This window comes from Odontesthes bonariensis, chromosome 8, assembly GCF_027942865.1.
Source record: "Odontesthes bonariensis isolate fOdoBon6 chromosome 8, fOdoBon6.hap1, whole genome shotgun sequence".
NCBI lineage: Eukaryota > Metazoa > Chordata > Actinopteri > Atheriniformes > Atherinopsidae > Odontesthes > Odontesthes bonariensis.
This window is the reverse complement of record NC_134513.1, coordinates 34,754,543-34,776,565: the sequence shown is the minus strand read 5'-3', so window position 1 is coordinate 34,776,565 and position 22,023 is coordinate 34,754,543. Positions and strand designations below refer to the sequence as shown.

At 42.9% G+C, this 22,023-nt stretch overlaps 1 protein-coding gene across 2 annotated transcripts in view; it reads right to left on the bottom strand.

The window, feature by feature from the left end:
* The window catches only part of grip1 (glutamate receptor interacting protein 1), a 91,894-nt gene extending 83,683 nt beyond the window's left edge, over positions 1-8,211 (bottom strand). For both annotated transcript variants that reach the window (XM_075472272.1, XM_075472274.1), the window contains exon 1: positions 8,054-8,211. In XM_075472272.1, the coding sequence (XP_075328387.1) occupies positions 8,054-8,108 (55 nt within the window). In that variant the 5' untranslated portion in view covers positions 8,109-8,211. The remainder of the gene's footprint in view (positions 1-8,053) is intronic.
* Positions 8,212-22,023: the final 13,812 nt, after the last annotated feature.

The window sequence follows — 22,023 nt, the reverse complement described above, 5'->3', positions numbered from 1 at the left end:
TTTATTCTTGTCTCGTCTCTTCCTTGTACACTTTATCTCTTTTTCTGTACTTCCTCACATATTGTTGTCTTGGGCCTCTTTGCTGAAACTTTGTTGGTACTGTTAACAGTGTCTTTTTGTTTCTTCTTTTACTTTATTTATAGTGGTGTAAGTGTTTTGTTATGTAGTTGCTGGTGTGTTGCGTGGTAATGTAAAGCAAACTGGGTGTCATGGACTGTGGTATCTCAGCCATCGAGCGCTTCAGGATAGTTTCAGGCCCATGACTGTGCATAACAAAGGTTTGTGTATTTCAAACAAGTGTAATATGTTGTGTAATGTTGCTCAAATGAGGCTGTGTTCCTCATTTTAAGATCTGCTAAGGAACAGATGTTTTTTTTTAATCAAGTTGTAATAAATAAAACCTTAGAAGTGAAAGAGGGAGCACTTTCTTTTCCACATGACTGTATGTGGCGTCCTGTTGAGCGGTTTGGCCAGAGTTCAGTGGCTCACAGAGGCCTGCAGGTACACAGGTGCTGGTCCCGTCTCCACTCACCGCGGAACAAAGAAGGTCACGCACCTGAAGCTGACACCATGAACACACTGTAAAAGCTGCCTGCTGTGTCCATGTTTTCCTCCACGGGTTTCTAAACGAACGTTTATCCTCAACTTTGTGGAGCTGAAAAGCCGACAACCAGAATTATGTACGTGTCCGTCAAAGCAAATGTATATCAGGAAAAAATGATTTAGGTATTGTGTATTTTACAGTATTTACATCAATCAGCTTTTATATGAATGATCATATTTATGTTTCTATCTATTTAAGGTGCTTAGAATTAGGATCAATCTATCAATTTAATCTGTTGAAAGATATTAAATATTTCTACATACCACACAGGGTGAAACAGATGAAATCACTTCAAATGTGTGTGATTTGTACAAATACATAATGAAAATACATAAACCACGTTACTATCAGTCAGCATAACTAATGTTTATAGAATATTATATATTACATTAGTATGTTTTATGTGAAAACTCTTAAATCCAACTAATTCAGCTGATTTTAATGATACCAAACAAATCCAAGCCAAAGGTGGGACTGAGATTATATTAACACACAATTTAGTACGGTAACTTGTGGAATTTTGCATGCAGCTCTCTCTTGCCCAGATTCAAAACACAATTTTTGTACCTTTTATTCCTTTTTTCAACTCCATATTGACCACAATGGTTACGTTTACACATAGCATGAACATGTAGAACAAGAAGCTTAATTTTTTTCTGAAAAATCTATTGAAAATATTTTATGTTTGGACAAATTTCAACCATATTTGCTCAATTTGAAAGAAAGAATCAATAAATTGAGAAGAATAATAAGAAATAATTCATGATGGTAGGTGTCATGTTAGCTGTTTGTTAGAAAGATCATACAAACACTACAGGCTGAGTTTTATGAAACTAACTAAAGATTTTACTCAATAAACTGTTTAATTTTAGGATTTCAGTTTGAAAACTGTGGGGCTACATTTTTTGGACTAAATATCTCGTCTTAAGGAAAGTCAAAGCGTTACTTTGGGGTTTCAGTTTCTGGTCAAACGTCTGCCTGAATGAACTCTTTGATCAGTGAATAGTCTGGCGTCTCCCATCATGCACCAGGGTTTTACAGCTGATGAAGAGCAACTGCAGCCTCTGCCTCTAAAACAGTTGTCACCTTCATCCTGTGAGGTTGATGATTTTCCAATTTTACACCAAGACGCAGGTTGGTTGGATGAAGTGCAGCGAGCTGCTGGGAGATCATTTCACCCACAGCAGAAATAGAAACAGGAAAAAGCAAACAGATTGTTTTTATAATTCATGCGAAGGTTACATCAGAAATGGAAAATTTAAAAAAAAGCCTTTTAATGTGAATGTTTTTGAATCGATCATTAAAGCTTCTCTCTTTTCCATTTCAAGTTTTCCCATCATCACCTGTTTTTTAAACATAATTACTGCTCGATCAGCCTGAGCGCTGCAGCATCATCTTCACCACTTCCCCTTCAATCTCCCTTATTCTAATTCTGGCTTTCACTCAATAGTCCTGATCCAAACTCAGGGGGAAAATGGTCTAATTAACATCACAAATTTCTGTTCAATGTCTGCAGCTGCCATTTTCTCCCTGCTTTGAATGTCATCTCCTGAGGTTCCTTTCTTTCATTTGACTCGATTTAATTCCTCATCTTTTTAGTGAGATGGAAGTACTACAAAGCCCACCGAGATAAGGACTGACATCAAGCTGTACAAATAAACTTGATTTGATACATGTTACAACAGTAGTATTCAGTGGTACACTGTGTCTCTTATGGTTTGTTAATCAATTATTAACCTGTTATCTATTTTTACCCTCCTGCCTTTGGCTGGCTGGTCTTTTCCCTTTTTTGGGTGTATTCTTTGTATCTCACATGTTTGAGTGTCAGTCTGTTTCCTCATCCCACCGTAAAAAATTGTGAGCAGTGTAGCTGGAAGGTGCGCGCATAAAGAGCAAATCACCATCTCTCCATGAGCGCGACAGACAGGTTTACAACAAAGCACTAAATCAGCACTGTAACACATTCTGTAATCGCCTCTGGGGTGAAACTGGTCACGTTTGCTGAAACTAACCACCAGCATGGGATTTGTTGAGTATTTTCTCGGCCTGCTTTTCCACATGAAACGTCAGACGACTGTAAGAAATTACTTTCAAATGGTGTTCAAATTTACATTTTTGTGCAACCGAGAGTCCAGATCGACAACAATTGACAACCTGTATGATGAAGACAAGAAGTAAATTCTCACGTTTGTTTGGTGAAAACCATGAAAAGAGTTGGTGTTTTTCTTTAAAACATGAATGAAAACACATTATTTCTTTGACTCTCTACTGAAGACAAGCTTCATAACAACTGCTAAAAATGTCACAGTGGCTTTGTTCACCTCTTACATCCCATCTATGATTGTATCACAGAGCAGCTGAAACTGAGAAATAATTTGGCTGAGATACCGCAGTTCACCACTTTGGTTTCCAGCCCTGCACCACAACATTTCTGCAGGCTTTTGATGCCATGTTTGTCTGCCCTTCGAATGGAACACAGATTCCTATGTATGGCTGTACATGTGCAGGGTTCACGGTGAGAACAGTTTTTATGACAGTGCTGTTACATCCCACAACTGTACGGGGAACTAAAAAGCAACAATGTGAAAGAGGAGAATCAAAGGTTTGTGTTGCTAAAACTAATGAGAATAAACGATCATACATCTATAGAATAAATACATACATTAAGTGACTGATTTTGAATTGGATGAATTGATAGCATGTGCATGCAAATGAATTTCTAATGGAAAAATCAATTTTTAGACCTAAATCTATCTATAAAATGTTACTAAAAGTAATATTAACATTAATCTGTCAAACAGTTAAAAAAATACTCAGTTCAATGACAGCAAACATTTTGTTTTAGAACCAGAAGATGTTCAGCATTTTTCATAGAAAACTACCTGAACAGTGACTCAAACATGGCTGACTGGAAGAAAATGAAGTCAAATAGCCACCAAGGTTTCCTCCTGGGTTTTATCTGGATAAAAATCATGGGCCTAAAAACGTAATCTTATAGGCAAACATCACCATCTTATATACCATCTATGATTGTGTCACAGAGCAGCTGAAACTGAGAAACAAAAGGGAAGCGGGTTGTCTTTTTGCACCTCCATGTTTTTGGAGTACTTTCTGTCAACCTTAATGGAAAAATCATGAAATAAAGGAAAAATAAGCAGGAAATCCAAGCTTAGTGACACTTGACTGCACTGTGAGTCTGTTGTGGTGAATGTGTCGACGTGTAGATAATCACTCATTTAGGACCTGACACTTTATCAGCGTTACACTCCATCTGTGTTCTTGCAGTTTGCAGGCCAGCCAACATCAAAGTCACTGCAATCATCCTCCTTCATCGACGGGTCGATGAACCGCAGACAAATAACTAATTCCTTCGTTTAGTCACGGTTAGACGAAAGGAAAACATTTGCAGACGTCATCTTTGGCTGTTTTTGATATTTTTCTATCCAGTCTGGAGATGAAAAGCTTTGAACTTTTTCTATCAGTTGGGGAAATAATCCCTACACGCCTCTGGAATCTGCTGCTAAATCAGTCTAAATTAAAATAAATGGATTATGGATTTGATCTTCATTAATCCAATATTTATTGCACTGTTAATATGCCAGACTGGTTTAATGCTGTGGAGACTCATCGGATACACATAAACTACATGTGGATATCCATGTAATTTCTTAGCAGAAGCCCATAAATGTTTTGCATGTATTAAAGATTAACTCTCACATTTGTAAGCATGCAGCTCTGCACACTGTCAAAGACACAGCTGAAAAACTGTTAGATTTCTGTTCTCCAGCAACACTGTCTGCCAAACAAAATGAAGCAGCTCAAGCTTCTGAGTTGAGGATTTGTAATGGTTCTGTGGCTGCAGTCGTGAGTAGTTTGTAGAGTGCAAAGCTTTTAAATGTGAGCTAAAAATGGTTAGCTGAATCTGACACCACGAGTGTGTAAAATGGGAATAACTTTGTAGAGTTTAGGTGAGTGATGACATATCTGTTTTTGCTCTGACTGAACCATGAAGTCAATCTCCTATTTGCTGTATTTATCGACAACTTCTTTCAATGCAAGAAAACGCTGAACAGTACGGGCAGAATGGGTTCATCTCAGCAGATTTGAGGTATGAGCATTAATCAGTCAATTTCAATCAATGGTGCAGTAATTCAATGATAATTTGATAAGAAATAGAGGTGTGGTGATATACCATTACTGACAATCATTGTCTTAATCAAAAGAAGGAAATGTTATTACTGCGTTGACAGCACACATATGACATTGTTGAATAGAGATTTGGGGGGTTTGTACAGTTTTTATAGCTCCTCATCTCCTCAAAAAGGTCCAAAAAGTCCAATTTTAAAAATATAAAAGAATTTTGACAAAAATACATTTTTAAAGCCTTTTGTTTATATTGTGATAACACCGTTATCTGAATGTTTTTGGCCATGACACAATTGTGTTGTAAAAATGTGACATAATGACAGCTATAGTTGGGTATATTTCAGTTAAAGTAATACTAAAGAAGTTTGTGAACCTTAAAACTATGTATTTCAGACCTGTTTTGAAGTACTATGACATTTTTTATGTACCTTCCCGTGTGTAAAACTGCCTTGGAGCGCCCAGTGGCTGAGATACCGCAGTTCACGACTTAGGTTTCCAGCCTTGCACCACAATGTTTTACTTTAAGGTCACTTGACATTTTTGTGGCATCTTTGTGGGCTTTCCAACATGACAACAAATTCATGTGAATGGCTCTAAATACACTGAATTTTGTTTTTATGATAGTGCTGTTACATCCCACAACTGTAAGGGCTGCCAAAGAGCGAAAAATTACCCAAATTCTCTGGCATTAATTTAAATGACCAATTTCCATCAACGTGAAAGAGAAGAATCAAAGGCTTGTGTTGCTAAAACTAATGAGGATAAAGGCTCATACAGCTACAGGAAAAGACTTATAGTAAGAGACTGATTTCAATCAGGAAAACTATTTTCTTAGATTTAATTCCATCCATCTGTCAAACAGCGTTTTTCAATAAAAATTACCTGAACAACGACTCAAACATGCCAAACTTGAAAAGAATTAGTCAAACAACCTCCAAAAATTCTTCCTGGGTTTTGTTTGGATAATAATCTTGGGCCTGCAAACATAATCTAGTAAAATACCGACAATTTTTTATTTTTTAAAAAGGCTGTAAAAAGGTAGAGCTTATTTTTTTCAACCCATTTCTTTGAGTGTTTTAGTTTTATCGTGTGTTTTGGCCAGATCTGGTTTAAAAATGTCACAACTTTCACAATAGAAAATGCTGGAGGACTCACAACTTAAGCGCCCCTACAGCCTGGATCTGTATGAAACAACACAGGTTTGCATCTGGTTCTGTCAAAGGTACAAGCTTGGGCAAATTAAATCTTTATGGGAGGTGCGCGAACGATGAGTTAAAGGCTGCATTTTGGCCAGAACTTTTATAATCAGGCAGTAGATTTAAGTCTTTACACTGCGGCATAAAGAACTGTGTAGATTATGCAATTTCAAATTACGATCCAAAGTATACAAAAAGTAAATCAATAGCTTCTCTTGAAAAATACAGAGAAAATGCTTGATTTTAGTCTCTTTGGAAAGCTAATGCTCTAAGCTTTTATCCCAAAATTGTCATAATCACTTTTAATGTTATTGTGACGGAGTAATACATGTTTAAAGACGACAAAGAACATCTGAACTTCTTTTGTTAACAGAATCCTATAAATGACTACAGCTGTGAGCGATCAGCTGGAAAACACAAGCAAACCACAACCGGGTGCATTAAAAAGTCCTCATTCAAGTTTGATAATAATATGATATATATATACACATCGTATGATGGACACAGGGTACGTCCACCCTCAGAAACGCTAGTAAACAGTTTACATTCTTACACATTCACACACACATACGACACACAGAGGAAGTTACAGATACAAACAGCATATCCTCATTTTCAGAATTTCACCGTCTATTTGATGCTTAAGTCTTCAAACAGCTCATTTACAGCTGGCTCAGTGTCTACACAGCTGAAGAGGACCATGAACCTTCTTTCAGCGCAGATTCTTGTTGGGAACTGTAGCCGGACATGACATGGAGCTCCTGTAGGCTCACTCGAGGTGACAATAAAAAGCTAAAAGGGCTGGATAAATTCTGAAATAATCATTTCAATCATGTTCACATGCAGACATTTAAGAGAAAATATGTGAACGATGAAGCACAAATGTTGGCTTATCTGAAATAATGAAACAGCAATCTGTTGAAAAAGTGAAGATTTCCAAAGATGCATCACATATGCACCCATTTTTACTTGGTTATTAAATCCCTCATTTTGGACAACATGCATTAATTTCTACTAGATTTACATTGCTTTTTATGTTTTATGGTTTAATATGCAAATAAACCTCTCTCAAAGCGATTGATGTGCTAATATGTATGCAAAAAGAGTGTTGACAAATTTGGGATTTTTAAAAGTCAAAATCAGCAATTAAAAAAAGCAAACTTCATTAAATACCATCCCTTCCAGAACCTAATGCATCTAAATCATGAGCAACACATAATATAAATGTCGCTTTTCAACTTGTTAGACTTGTTTTGCAGCTCTATCTGGGCCAATTATTAAACGTTTGCCCTCAGGGAAGCAATCTAACACATGTGTAAATGTAGAAAAAAAGAATTATCCAACTTCAGTACAAGTATAATAAAATTGTAAAAAAAAAAATAGCAATATATTCATCTAAATTCAAGCAACCTGGTGACTTTCCCCCCCTTCAGCCCGACAGAATACCACAGGGGTTTAATGTTCAACATACATGACTGTGAGGTTTTAAGAATGCATTAAAGGTGCAGCTCAAAGCGCTGTTCACGGATTCTAACGGTCACAACATCACTAAAACTGAAGGGTCACGGCTTTTACCGGAACACCGGAGCTCCTAACAACCGCCCGCAGCCCGGTGGCCGTTACACAAACACAAACACACACACACACACACACACACACACACACACACACACACACACACACACACACAAGGGCAGACCCTCCGCTTGACCAGCCGTTGATCTTCGCCCGCTTTTAACCGCTGCTTCGCCCTTTAGCAAGCGCTGCGGCTTGGTCACCGGTAACCGGTTACCAGTAACCGTCTGTAACCAGGAACTCGTTAGCACACAACGTAAAAATCCCCGTAACGTCACTGTAACCTCAGTCAGTGCGTCAGATTAGCACGAGACGGCACACGCGCGCGCACACACACAGACACACACAGAGTAGGTATCAGTTACCAACTTTCACTAATTTAAAAACATTCAACCGTCTGCGCGAGCTCTACCGGCGGCGCCAGAGCACGCTGCACGGGAGATTGCACCGGCGATAATTAGTATAAACACGCGCGCACACAGGTATGTACACACACTCGCTCCTGCACGGACCGGTCCGGGTCGGGTCTTACCTCCCTCCTGGTCCGGTTGGAGACAGGCCGGGATGTTCTTCTTCCAGCCGGGCATGATGCACCTCAGGGCGGATAGGGAGTCCAGGGCGGCCCGCTAACAGTCACACACCAGCAGCAGCGGGAGGAGTAGCAGCGGCGACAGAAACATGGCTAGTTAGCTTTAGCTTCAGCTGCTACACCCCCCCACACCCCACACCCCCACCCCCTACTCTGACTCTACCTCTCTCTACCACTCTCTCTCTACCACACACATGCACGCGAACCTCTCGCTCTCTCCCACTCGTCGTTATGTCTCTCTACCCCCTCCCCCCCTTGAAACTCTACCCCTCGAGCCTCGCTGTGGTCTCTGGAAGAGCGCGAACCGGGGGTGACGTGATGACCGCGAGGGGAGCGCCAGGCAGACGGTGTGTCGGTACCCGCGAGCTTCGCTCCCTTCTCCGTTACCCCCCACAGATGGTGCTTAAAACTGTCCGAACTGGTCACAATTACCGCTCGTTTTTCACGAGCTCTCAAGTCCAGTGAGACACGCGCTAACAGTGGTGTGCATGCGCATCCTTCATTCATTCATAGCAGAAGGAGAATAATCGCGCGTGGACGGGCAGATCAATAAAGACATCAGAGCAGCGTTGTGAAGGGGTGACTGAACGGTTTTAACAGACACTGATCCAGAGGTTCAGAAACTAAACTTTAAACTGACAGATGTAATAGTTTTTTAATAAAATAAATACATTTTTTTTTAATCTGGAGCCAGTCATAGGTTATCTAAAGGTTTGAAGAGGGGCAACAAAACACCAGACAATCAGTGTGGAGTTAATAGAAAAACTCCAGGTGGAACATTTCATAGCTAATTGGGTTGATTTCCAACAGGTCTATAACATGATCAGTAGGAGAGAGTGCATCTTTCCCAACTACAACAATTTAAAGTAAAACGGGGAAGTTAGCAAATGTTTTTGCCCTTTGGCTTTTGCCTGTTTGTTGTCATGTTGAAGAGGCCACAAAGACGGCATGAAAACTCAAAACAGTGTGGTGCAGGGATCGACACTAAAGTCGTGAACTGCGGTATCCCCCCCCCCCCCCCCGCTCAGTGTATTTCACACCGAGTCAGTTTGCAGCATTCAGGTGTGTGTTAACACAATGCCAAGGAGGAAAGACATCAGCAGTGATCTTAGAGAAGCAATCGTTGCTGCCCATCAATCTGGGAAGGGCTACAAGGCCATTTCCAAACTATCTGGAAGTCCATCATTCTACAGAGAGAAAGATAATTCACAAGTGGAAAACATTCAGGACAGCTGTCAGTCTGCCCAGGAGTGGACGTCCCAGCAAGGTCACCCCAAGGTCAGAAACCCAAGAGCTACATCTCAAACTCTGCAGGCCTCAGTTAGCATGTTAAAGGTTAAAGTTCAGGACAGCACAGTTAGAAAAAGAAGAAAAGGGCTGCAGCAGAAAGCCTCTTCTCTCTAAAAAGAACATGGCAGCACAGCTTAGGTTTGCAAAGCTGCATCTGAACAAACCACAAGACTTCTTGAACAATGTCCTTTGGACAGACCAGACCAAAGTGGAGATGTTTGCTCATAATGCACAGCAGCACGTTTGGAGGAAACTAAACACAGCATATCAGCACAAACACCTCATACCAACTGTCAAGCACGGTGGTGGAGGGCTGATGATCTGGGCTTGTTCTGCAGCCACAGGACCTGGGCACCTTGCAGTCATTGAGTCCACCATGAACTCCTCTGGATACCAAAGTGTTCTAGAGTCAGATGTGAGGCCGTCTGTCCGACAGCTAAAGCTGGGCTGAAAAGGCCATGCTTTGACAGAAGACAAGAGCATAACAAGCTGTCATTTCTGAGCTTCAAACAGATGCTGTCAACATTATTTGTCAAATTATTTGATCGTGCTAACACCCATAAGGATAAAGAGACAAAGAGAAGAGCTCCAGTAACTCAAACTATCTGATGAATATTAATATTCCACTGTGAGTAAAACCAGGGACGTAAAGTAAAGTGGCAACAGATACAAGAATCAGTTCATTGAGACTTATGAGCAGAATGAGCTGGTTAAGAATAAAATGTGCCACGGAGCAAGTCTTTATTTTACCAAACATTCAGTTTATTCTTCCCCTGCAGTCCATAAATGAGTTATCATGGTGTTTTTCCAACCATTAGAAGGTCTGTCATTAAACTCTGTGGGCAACAAATGTCAGTATGCCTCAAACTCAGCAAGTGTTTCCACATATGACATAAAGAGATAAAAACACAAGAAGTTCTGTGGAGATGCCGTAGCAACGACCCTGCAGAGACCACACACACAAAGCTGCACACCAGTTTTTAAAGTCCCGATCCTGTCCCGACTCGCCTCGGAGGAATTCAGCCCCCAGCTCCTAACAGCTGTGGATTAAAGGGGCATTCCGCTAAAAATTCAACCCTGAAAGTTAAGGTAGAGAGCAAAGTGATCCCAAAAAGATTAAAGATTAAACAAAATGTGTATATTTTAGGCCGCTGTGATCTCTGAATGCTTTTTAAAAAAAAGTTCTGTTGATTATGAAATAAAAAGAATTGAAAGCACAAAAAAGGAACCACAGTACTCTTCAAGTCGTAGCTTAACAACAATAAGTGAGCCCTGCAGGGAAAGCACCATGAAAACAGTCCTTTGATTAACCCCTTAAAGATTTAAGAGATAAACATGCTGCTACTGTGGCTCAGAGGTGTCAAACGCTGGCAGTGGAATTATGTGTTTGCCTTTTTTCAGGGTCGTTTATACTCTGTGAGTAGGTAGGAGATATTCAGTTGGAGGCAATTTGTGCCACTACATATCACTACATCCCACACCAATCTGATCCCTCCACCATGCAGAACGTTGCAGTTTAACAATATCGGTTTGAAAATAGAACGACCTGCTACATTTTCCTCCTCATTTTTCATGATGCTCCGTACATTTTCAACAGGAGACAGATGTGGACTGCAGGCAGGCCGGTGGAGCTCACACACTCTGTGTGTATGAAGCTGCTGGAAGTCCTGCAGAATGAGGTCTGGCATCGTCCTGCTGAAATAACCACGGAGCTCCCGGGAAAAGACGCCACCTTGATGGCAGCATCTGTCTCTCCAGAACTCCAACATCCACCTCTGCATCAGTGGTACCTTCACACATATCAATTCAATTCAGTTTTATTTATATAGCGCCAAATTACAACAAATGTCATCTCAAGGCACTTAAATAATAAAGTCCAATTCAAGCCAATTGGAATTCAATTCATTGTAATCATAATTAATTTCAAAATAATCCAATTCATTCATATAGAATGAATGGAGAAGCTTCCAGAACACTGTTACCGTAGTTTCTATAAACTTTCATGTCTTTCTTTGCTGCTATAACAATTTTTACTGAGTGTGTTGCTGCATCAGATTATAGATTTGTGTTTATTTCCTAAAACAATGAAGTTGGTCAGTGAAGACAGTGAAAAAATAACTCCCAATAACCGTATACATGTAGTACATATATATACTATATACAGTGCACAGTGAAAATGAGTACACCCCTGTTGAAAAGTAACATTTTGAACAATATTTTAATACACACACAAGTTATTCCCAAAACGTGCATAGAGTAAGTTTAATACAACATCTGTTCAGCTTACAACAGAAAAGAAAGGTCAATAATATAACTTAAATGACATATTTGTCCATTTTTGTGAAATTATGCTGGTGCAAAAGTGAGTACACCCCTATGTTAAACTCCCTGAGAATGGGCCGTGTTGGCCCGAAATGTCATGAAATGAAAAGGCATTAAAAGGGAGGTCATCGTTGTGCGTTTCATCCTTGCCTTACATTGAAATTTTACATTTTGAGTCTGCACCAGGCTAAACGAGACGTGTGTGAGATTTGACTGAAATCCTATGGAGAGTATCATGATCTGCTTCAGTAGTCACAGTACATGTTGACAAGCATGTTTCTTTTGGTGAAATTCAGCTTCCTACTGTTGATGGCATCCATACAGCCCCAAACCATGTCACTCCCACTACTATGCTTGACTTTAAGCATGGGGCACTTTTCTTTGTACAAATCACTTTTTACCACCACACATGCTTGACACCATCGAAAGCAAATTTGTTCATCTTGGTGTCATCAGATCACAGGACATGGTTCCAGCAATCCATATCCTTAGTTTGTTTGTCTCTGATGAGACAATGATAAACAAATTTGCTTTCGATGGTGTCAAGCATGTGTGGTGGTAAAAAGTGATTTGTACAAAGAAAAGTGCCCCATGCTTAAAGTCAAGCATAGTAGTGGGAGTGACATGGTTTGGGGCTGTATGGATGCCATCAACAGTAGGAAGCTGAATTTCACCAAAAGAAACATGCTTATCAACATGTACTGTGACTACTGAAGCAGATCATGATACTCTCCATAGGATTTCAGTCAAATCTCACACACGTCTCTTTTAGCCTGGTGCAGACTCAAAATGTAAAATTTCAATGTAAGGCAAGGATGAAACGCACAACGATGACCTCCCTTTTAATGCCTTTTCATTTCATGACATTTCGGGCCAACACGGCCCATTCTCAGGGAGTTTAACATAGGGGTGTACTCACTTTTGCACCAGCATAATTTCACAAAAATGGACAAATATGTCATTTAAGTTATATTATTGACCTTTCTTTTCTGTTGTAAGCTGAACAGATGTTGTATTAAACTTACTCTATGCACGTTTTGGGAATAACTTGTGTGTGTATTAAAATATTGTTCAAAATGTTACTTTTCAACAGGGGTGTACTCATTTTCACTGTGCACTGTATGTGTGTGTAACTATTAATAAATAACTACCCAATTAAGAAATAACAGATTTGAGTTTTTGTTTTTGGGGAAAATATAGTTCATAAAACCAACATTTTTAACTCTTTTCCATAAAAATATTTTGTGTTCTATGAAATGATGAATTATTCTCCGCCACCTGTTAAATGTAACTTTAAGACAGATGCAATCTTATGGCGTTATAAGAATAATCCTGTGTCTTGATGATGGGTTATGTGCCACCCGCATGAATCATGAGCCTGTGAGTAAGAAGATTTTTTTTTCTGCTGTTAGATTCAGTCTCGGTCTTTTCGGGGGATGTCATGCATGTAGCCATTGACTGCATTAAAATCCTTTGGATGGATTTAAAGGATGATTCCAGTTGATCTCATCCCGTTATGTTTCTGTTGTGTCATGCTGACTTTGCAATCTCATCCTCCCATTGTAGATATCCCGGCCAGCGAGGTCAAGTCTTTATTCTAGTGCTGAAGTATTAGATTGTAAACTGTTTGTTTAAGTGGTTTGGAAAGGAAACAAGCTGGATTGTGTCTGCAGTGAACTGGATCTGATGCTTTGACAGAAAACCCACTTGGTCAAAACAAACAGAATCCAAACACCAGATTGTCTGACTACAGCAGTGATTAAGTGACAGCCTTCAACGTGACGAGCAGCCATGTTTTCATCCCAGTGGAGATGTGGGGAAAAGGGATGGAGGAGGGAGAGCTGGAAAAGATGCAGCCAAGTGGAAGAATGGGTCTCTGCAGGCTACAAGACAAAAAGCAGACTGACCTCAATATGACGAGAGATTCGGTCGGAGGGAGAGACCGATGTGACCATCCGCGAGCAGCTGCAGTGTTACAGCCTTTTAAAATAAATGTAGACCGACTCATTGTTATTATTACAAATGGATATATCCACTGGTGGATCCATCTTTTCCATACTAGGTCATTGTGGGTGTGCGAATGTTATTTCAAATTTTATTGTGTGATTTCCAGCAGCCGAAACTGTTATGTTCTGCATGTGGACAAAAACTCCATTCATTCATGTCCATTCTTAAAGATTGTGTGATTTGAAGGAAAGATCCTGAGAATTGAATCAAAACACTCTTTTAACACATACTTTGACCTTTATTTCATTGCAGATATAGTGCCTTCTAGGTATTCCATGTTTTGTCTCATCAGTTTTCCAAACTTTTCTAAAAGATTGACTTGTCATGTCTGTTAGTTTGGTTATGTTTTTAGGTCCTGTTTAGTTTTTAGTTTTGCTATGTTTCACAGTCTGGTCATGTTTTAGGTTTCTGTCATGTCTTAGTTTTGTAAAGTTTCAAGTTCCTGTTTAGTTTTTGCCACGTTTCTTTTGCCCTGCCATCACTTTGTGTTTTCCCCACAGCTGCACTCACTCACCAATCACTCCCTCAGTATTTAGTTTCCAGGTTTCCCATGCATCAGCGCCAGATCCTCACCGTCATTCATGCTTCCTTGCCAAAGTTTTTCAAGTCAAGTTAGCGCAAAGTCATGTTTTTGTTTTTGCCAAGTTTTTCATTGTTTAGTTTTTGTAATCCGGCTCAGCCGCGCTTTTTGTTGCTCTTCAAAATAAATGAAGTTTGTTTTTTGGAAATATCTGCATCCGTGTCCTACCTTCTCCACGCCATGACACCACCAAACGCGACAGAAGGATCTGGCCGTATCATGGACGCGGCAGATATTGAGGAATTTTGGGAGTTGGTCGGTGCCCTCTTCTGCTTGGGGCGGGAGACCAGCTCGTGGAGGAAACTGACCTTGTGGACTTCTTTTTGCAGAAGCCAGTACACACAATGGGGCTGTAATTGACGCACATTTGGGTGGAGGCGACGAATGTGCAACACGCTGTGGTGGTGGACATTTTCGGCATGGAGCCCGCAAAAGTAGACGCGTTGTACACCTCCTCCTTCGTCTCTCCATGTGCCTCTCCGGCCTTCCCATCTCCAGAGCCACTGCCTCCAGGGCCACAGCCTCCAGGGTCACAGCCTCCAGCACCACCGCCTCCAGCACCACCGCCTCCAGCGCCACAGCCTCCAGGGCCACAGCCTCCAGCGCCACAGCCTCCAGGGCCACAGCCTCCAGCACCACTGCCTCCAGGGCCACAGCCTCCAGGGCCACAGCCTCCAGCACCACCGCCTCCAGCGCCACCGCCTCCAGCGCCACAGCCTCTAGGGCCACAGCCTCCAACGTCACAGCCTCCAGAGCCACAGCCTCCAGAGCCACAGCCTCCAGCGCCACAGCCTCCAACGTCAAAGCCTCCAGAGCCACCGCCTCCAGCGCCACCGCCTCCAGCGCCACCGCCTCCAGCGCCACAGCCTCCAGAGCCACCGCCTCCAGAGCCACAGCCTCCAGAGCCACAGCCTCCAGCGCCACAGCCTCCAGAGCCACCGCCTCCAGAGCCACAGCCTCCAGAGCCACTGCCTCCAGAGCCACAGCCTCCAGAGCCACTGCCTCCAGAGCCACAGCCTCCAGAGCCACAGCCTCCAGAGCCACTGCCTCCAGAGCCACAGCCTCCAGAGCCACTGCCTCCAGAGCCACAGCCTCCAGAGCCACAGCCTCCAGAGCCACAGCCTCCAGTGCCACAGCCTCCAGTGCCACAGCCTCCAGTGCCACAGCCTCCAGCGTCACAGCGTCCAGGGCCACAGCCTCCAGCGTCACAGCGTCCAGCGTCACAGCCTCCAGGGCCACAGCCTCCAGCGCCACAGCCTCCAGCGTCACAGCCTCCAGGGCCACAGCCTCCAGGGCCACAGCCTACAGCGTCACAGCCTCCAGTGCCACAGCCTCCAGCGTCACAGCCTCCAGTGCCACAGCCTCCAGCGTCACAGCCTCCAGGGCCACAGCCTCCAGCGCCACAGCCTCCATGGCCACAGCCTCCAGCGTCACAGCCTCCAGTGCCACAGCCTCCAGCGTCACAGCCTCCAGGGCCACAGCCTCCAGCGCCACAGCCTCCATGGCCACAGCCTCCAGCGTCACAGCCTCCAGGGCCACAGCCTCCAGGGCCACAGCCTCCAGCGCCACAGCCTCCATGGCCACAGCCTCCAGCGTCACAGCCTCCAGGGCCACAGCCTCCAGGGCCACAGCCTCCAGCGTCACAGCCTCCAGGGCCACAGCCTCCAGGGCCACAGCCTCCAGGGCCACAGCCTCCAGCGTCACAGCCTCCAGGGCCACAGCCTCCAGGGCCACAGCCTCCAGGGCCACAGCCTACAGCGTCACAGCCTCCAGGGCCACAGCCTCCAGCGTCACAGCCTCCAGCGCTGCAGCCCCCAGCTGCGGTATGTGTGCAGAATGTGCTTTTACATCGTCTGCTTGAACAATGCATGGACGTCCCTGGAAAAGATGTGGTCTTGAAGGCAGCATATGTTGCTGTAAAATCTCAGTGACCCTTTCTGCATTAATCCTGCGTGGAAATGAGCCTTGCAGAGGGCCCTCATACATTACATTACATTACGTTACGGTCATTTTGCAGACGCTTTTATCCAAAGTGACTTACAATAAGTGTGTTCCACATTGGTAGGCAAAAGAACTTCAGGTCACAAGAAATCATTAGTGCATTTCCTTCCAAAACCAAACAGCTAAGAGCATAACTAGTGCTAGAGTAAGTGCAGTAAGTTGGGTGCCTAGACAAATGGGAAGACAATTTAGAAAACAAAGACAATTTAGGAAACAAGTGCGTAAGAAGCTGGGACGAAACAGGTGATGTCCTAAGAGGGCGGATCTGGGTAGTGTTTCCTGAAGAGATGGGTTTTCAGCCTGCGGTGAAAGATGGGCAGCGACTCAGCTGTCCTGACATCAGTCGGGAGATCGTTCCACCATCGGGGTGCCAGAACAGAGAAAAGCCGTTACCGTGTGGATGGTGCGCAGGGACCACTGAGTGACGGAGCAGCCGGCCGCCTGGAGGCCACAGAGCGAAGTGGTCAGGCGGGGGTGTAGGGCTTGACCATAGCCTGGAGGTATGAAGGAGCTGCTCCTTCCATTGCCCTGTAGACAAGCACCATAGTCTCAAACTGGATGCGAGCAAAAACAGGGAGCCAGTGTAGAGAGTGGAGAAGGGGAGTGGTGTGGGAGAACTCGGGGAGGTTGAACACCAGACGAGCAGCAGCTTTCTGAACAATCTCCAGAGGTCTGATGGCAGAAGCCGGGCGCCAGCAAGGAGGGAGTTGCAGTAGTCCAGGCGGGAGATGACAAGAGCCTGAATGAGCACCTGCGCTGTCCTGATGGTGAGGAAGGGGCGAATCCTCCGGATGTTGTATAGGAAGAATCTGCAGGAACGGGTCACTGTTGCGATGTTTGCCGAGAACGACAGTTGGTCGTCCAGGGTCACACCTAGATTCCTCGCAGGCCAAGTTGACGTCACCACGGAGTCATCCATGGTGATTGCCAGGTCTCGGAACAAGCAGCCCTTCCCCGGGAGAAACGCCAGCTCAGTCTTGTCCAGGTTGAGCTTAAGGTGGTGCATCGACATCCACCCCGAGATGTCTTCTTGGGTGTCAGAAGGGGGAAAAGACAGAATCATCATCTGCATAGCAGTGGTAGGAAAAGTTATGGGAGTGGACGATAGAACCAAGAGATGATGTGTAGAGGGAGAAAAGAAGAGGACCCAAGACTGAATCTTGCGGAACCCCAGTGGTGAGCCTACGTGGCTTCGACACAGACCCTCTCAGTGTTACCTGGTAGGAGCGACCTGTCAAGTAGGATGAAAACATGGAGAGTGCAGAGCCAGAGACACTAATTCCCTCCAGGGTAGAGAGAAGGATGTCGTGGTTCACTGTGTCAAATGCTGCAGACAGGTCCAGGAGAATCAGGACAGAGGAGAGAGAGTTAGCTCGAGCAGTTTGGAGTGACTCAGTTACTGCTAGGATCCAACCCCATCCCAGAGCCTGGCTGCAGGGACTGCTTGCTGACAGCAGGCTGGAGGCTCCTTTTGCTCTTTGCTCCATTTCTTCCAACAAAGATCTGGAAGACTGATCGGTCTGACCACAGCACACATTTCCACTGTGTGATGGTCCATCTCAGATGCCTCCGAGCCCAGAGAAGTGGACGCCGCCTCTGGACCAGGTTAACATAAGGCTTTGAAAGTCCTTCAGAAAGCCTGGAGACCTATTGTTCAAGACCACTTCAAAAGGTTACAAGAAAGTCTGGCTGCTCAGAACATTGAAAGAAATGAGGGCTGGATCAGGACTTTTAAACAGTCCTCTAAACATTTTACGACATCCTCTTTGTGTACAGTTACCATGGTTACCTGTGTTATTCTGCTCTGCAGTGACTCAACAGATGGATTGGCAAACTCTGAACTCCCCTCTGTCACGTTAACATTAGCAGTTAGCTGTCTTCTCCACTGATGAGCAGCACCTCATTCAAAATACTTCAAACACTTGTTCAATAATATCCTTTTTGTGTGTCTGCCTGAGAGTGGTGTGCAGGCCATTGCAGATGAGAACTGATGAGGGCAGAATCCTCTTCCTCACACCTTCTTCGTATTCTTTATTATCATCATAATTATTTCCTGTGAGATATCTGAAGGAGACGGTGAGTGTTTGTGATGCAGCTGCTGTCTAATTTCATAGATTAATGTCAAACGCTTTCCGTGCCTTACACGCACACACTCTCCCACACACACGCACACACACACACACACACACACACACACACGTACACACCTACAGTGGAATCACAGCACGCATATGTCTGGCTGTATTTTGTGTCAACAGAGAAAGAGAAAAAGCGCCTGGGGGATTGTAAACATCCCACTCCACTGATCTGTGACGCATCACACAAACACACAGACACACACACACACACACATACATTTATCCTAATGTCCTTGTGAGGACACTTATTCACATAACGAATCACTTACTTCCTCATCCTAAACGTAACCTATACTTAATTCTAACCTCAGGGTGGCACAATGAAGCAAGATTAGCGGATTAGAAAGGTATGTTAATGGAGCGGTCGGTGGCGTAGTGGGTTAAGCAGCCACCCCATGTACAGAGGCTACAGTCCTCGCTGCAGCTGGCCCCGGTTCGAGTCCCGCTCCGAGCGGCCCTTTGCTGCATGTCTTCCCCATCTCTCTGCCGTATGTTAACCCGAAATACAGAGTTTTCAGTTTCATCAAAGTGAGTCTTTAAACGTGGCTAGATCACCATGGTAACCTGGGCAGAACACATCACCTGCTCCAGAGCAGTTTATGTTCAGAGTTTCAGATTAAATAGTCTGTTTGACCTTTCACTGATTCTTTCCCTGATTATAACCCCGACAGCAAAATCAGTCATCACGCAGAACTAATGAATATATGATGATTTCTGACATGACAACAACACCCAAAGCCCTTGATTGGCATTGAATAAATGTCAGTCTGACAAATAACTGACAGAAAATTATTTCAAAAGTTGGTCAGAACCACAATTAAGAACAGTCTGGACTGAGACTGCTGTCCGTAGGGATGTACCATATGCTGTTCCTCAGAGGAGAACGAGTGTAAGTTAATATGAGTTTAAATAACTGGTTTTAACTCCTCATCAATTTTATTCAATTCAATTCACTTCAATGATGCTTTATAATTCCCTTAAAGGAAATTATATTGCTGCAGTATAAATTATCATTAAAAATATGCTCTTGTTATAGATAGATAACAGAATAAGATATAAATCAGCTGGTCATGCATCATAACAGATCACCAGAGTTAGCAGCAGAAATCCTTCCAGCAGCACAGATCCAAACCAGCACAGAATCTTTCAGAAATCTGTGTTTTCCCAGAAAAAATATCAGAAAGATGCTCGGAAAGACACAGAAATGTCCAGACCTGCTGAATTAGATTCAGGCAGCTGTGGGTATCCAGTGCAGATCAATGAGTACGGGACAAATGACTCCTTTTTGGTTAAGCGGACCCCCGGAGCCCTGTCAGGAAGATAACCACGTCCTGTACCGAGAACCCTAAGAGCTTAAATAAGGGAAACTGGACTTATTTTCTTTGGTTCTTCAAGACATTTCACCTCAAATGCAAAAGGCTTATTTACTTCTAAACAAATTGGAAAGAAAGCTCAGACAGCTCAGACAGGTCATTACAGTCGAACAAGGTTTGTTTTACAATGTTCAACTCTGAAATGGAATCGTTTATGTCATATCTGTGATTTGTTATTTTTCTATTGAATAAAACAGCTGTATTGACATCTTCCAGAAGTGTTGATTTAATATTTTTTCCCGCTTATACATAATCTTATCCTCAACCTAAATTTAACCGGAGCTTTAATTGAACCCAAACTAAAACCCAAGAGTTTTAATGTAATAATTGACCTTGTCAGAATAAGCTTTATATCTCTACAAGATGCTGAGTCTTCACAATACGAGAACCACACACACACACACACACACACCGACTGAAACACACTCTGAATGCATTCAACCAAAGACAAGAGCTTCCTCATTGTCCTGAAAGTCTGTCCTACATGAAGAAGATCACACACACACACACACACACCGCACATGAGTGTGTGTGTGGTGATTCATTTCTGAGCAGAGGGTAATGTGCTCAATATAGCTGGACACAGGCAGAGATCTGCAGCTGTATTTGATTCTCTGTTTACTGATCCTGTACAAGGGAGGAGCTCTCATTAATGATGTTTTCAATGGAGACACCTGCTGCAGGTGATGGAGGCCATTATTCTCCACACTGAGCCACTCACATTATTAAGGGTACCTGCAAAACAACCTAAGTTAAAGTCCTGCACTGACATGTTGTTATATAACAGTTGTTATAAGGTGGTTAATGTACAACTGCAGCTTAGAGGTGACAGTTTAATCCTCATATTTTTGTAAAATGTATAATAAGATAATCTGGGAAGCTGCTGAGTCGTTTATTAGGAGAAAACTGATGACAAAAACAAAGTTATAATAAATTCATGTCTGATGATGAATTTTGTTTTTAATGTCTTTACTGAACAACTTGATTGTATTTCGATGATAGAAAACATATATCAGCTCTGTGCAGAACCACGGCCCAGTTCTCTGGACACCAGCTATTCTCAGATGGACAGAAAGACAGTGGACACGTGTTCTGTGGGCAGATGAGTCCACGTTTCAGCTGCTTCCCAGACAAACTGATGAGAAAGAGCATCCAGGCTGTTCTCAGAGAAAGGTTTAAAGCCAGCATCTGTGATGGTGTGGGGGGGCATCAAGGTCCATGGCAGGGAGGGCTTCATCTGTGTGAAGGTACCACTGATGCAGAGCTGGATGTTGGAGTTCTGGAGAGACAGATGCTGCCATCAAGGTGACGTCTTTTCCCAGGAGCTCCGTGGTTATTTCAGCAGGACGACGCCAGACCTCATTCTGCAGGACTTCCTGCAGTAGTAAGTTTAATTTAATATAGTTTTGCATTATGAATTATCAAGGAAAATAACTAAATCAATTTAAATAGTTGGAGGTGTAGCAGAGAGGTGTGGTGTGAACTTTCTCAGAAGACTAAATGAAGAAAATCTCACAGTTCACATAAGCAGAATGTCAGGTGTTTGAATTTTGTTTGCTGAAACAATATCTGTTATAACAAAGGACAGTTTGTTTAGGGTCTGATAGCAGTTTGTCACCGGCATCCAGTTGTTTTACAAGTTTCTGTCACTATCAACAGCACGCAATTTTAGATGCAATGAATATTTTAATACTTTGTTACTAACAATAGTCATGTAATTTCCCATTAACCCTTTTAAAAAAATATGAACATATAACATTGTATCTATCGAGTCATTTCTCATTTCCTTTTCATTAGTACCTTCCTTCTCTGTCTTTTGTATCCAGGATATGTTCATAATTAACACTACTTTGAATTAACATGGCTTCTCTTGCTGCCGCATAAATGTGATGATGAGAAAACATGTTTAAACCCAAGTCTACCTATTTGTGTGTGCTCTATGTCATTCAAATGAGTTTCCTGCATGAAAGCTACATTTCTTGTAATAATTTGGTTATTATCCTGCCTCCTGTGACTGTGGAGCTCATTTACATTTAATTAAATGATTTTTATCCCTTCCATTTTACCGATTTTTTTCACATCCAAGCTTACCTTCTTGAGATTTGATCTCAAATCTTAAACCAGTCCTCGCCCCCATCTTGGAAAGGAAAAAAAAAATTATCTTTATGTTTCAACTCCCCTTATCCCTCCCTCGCCTCCCTA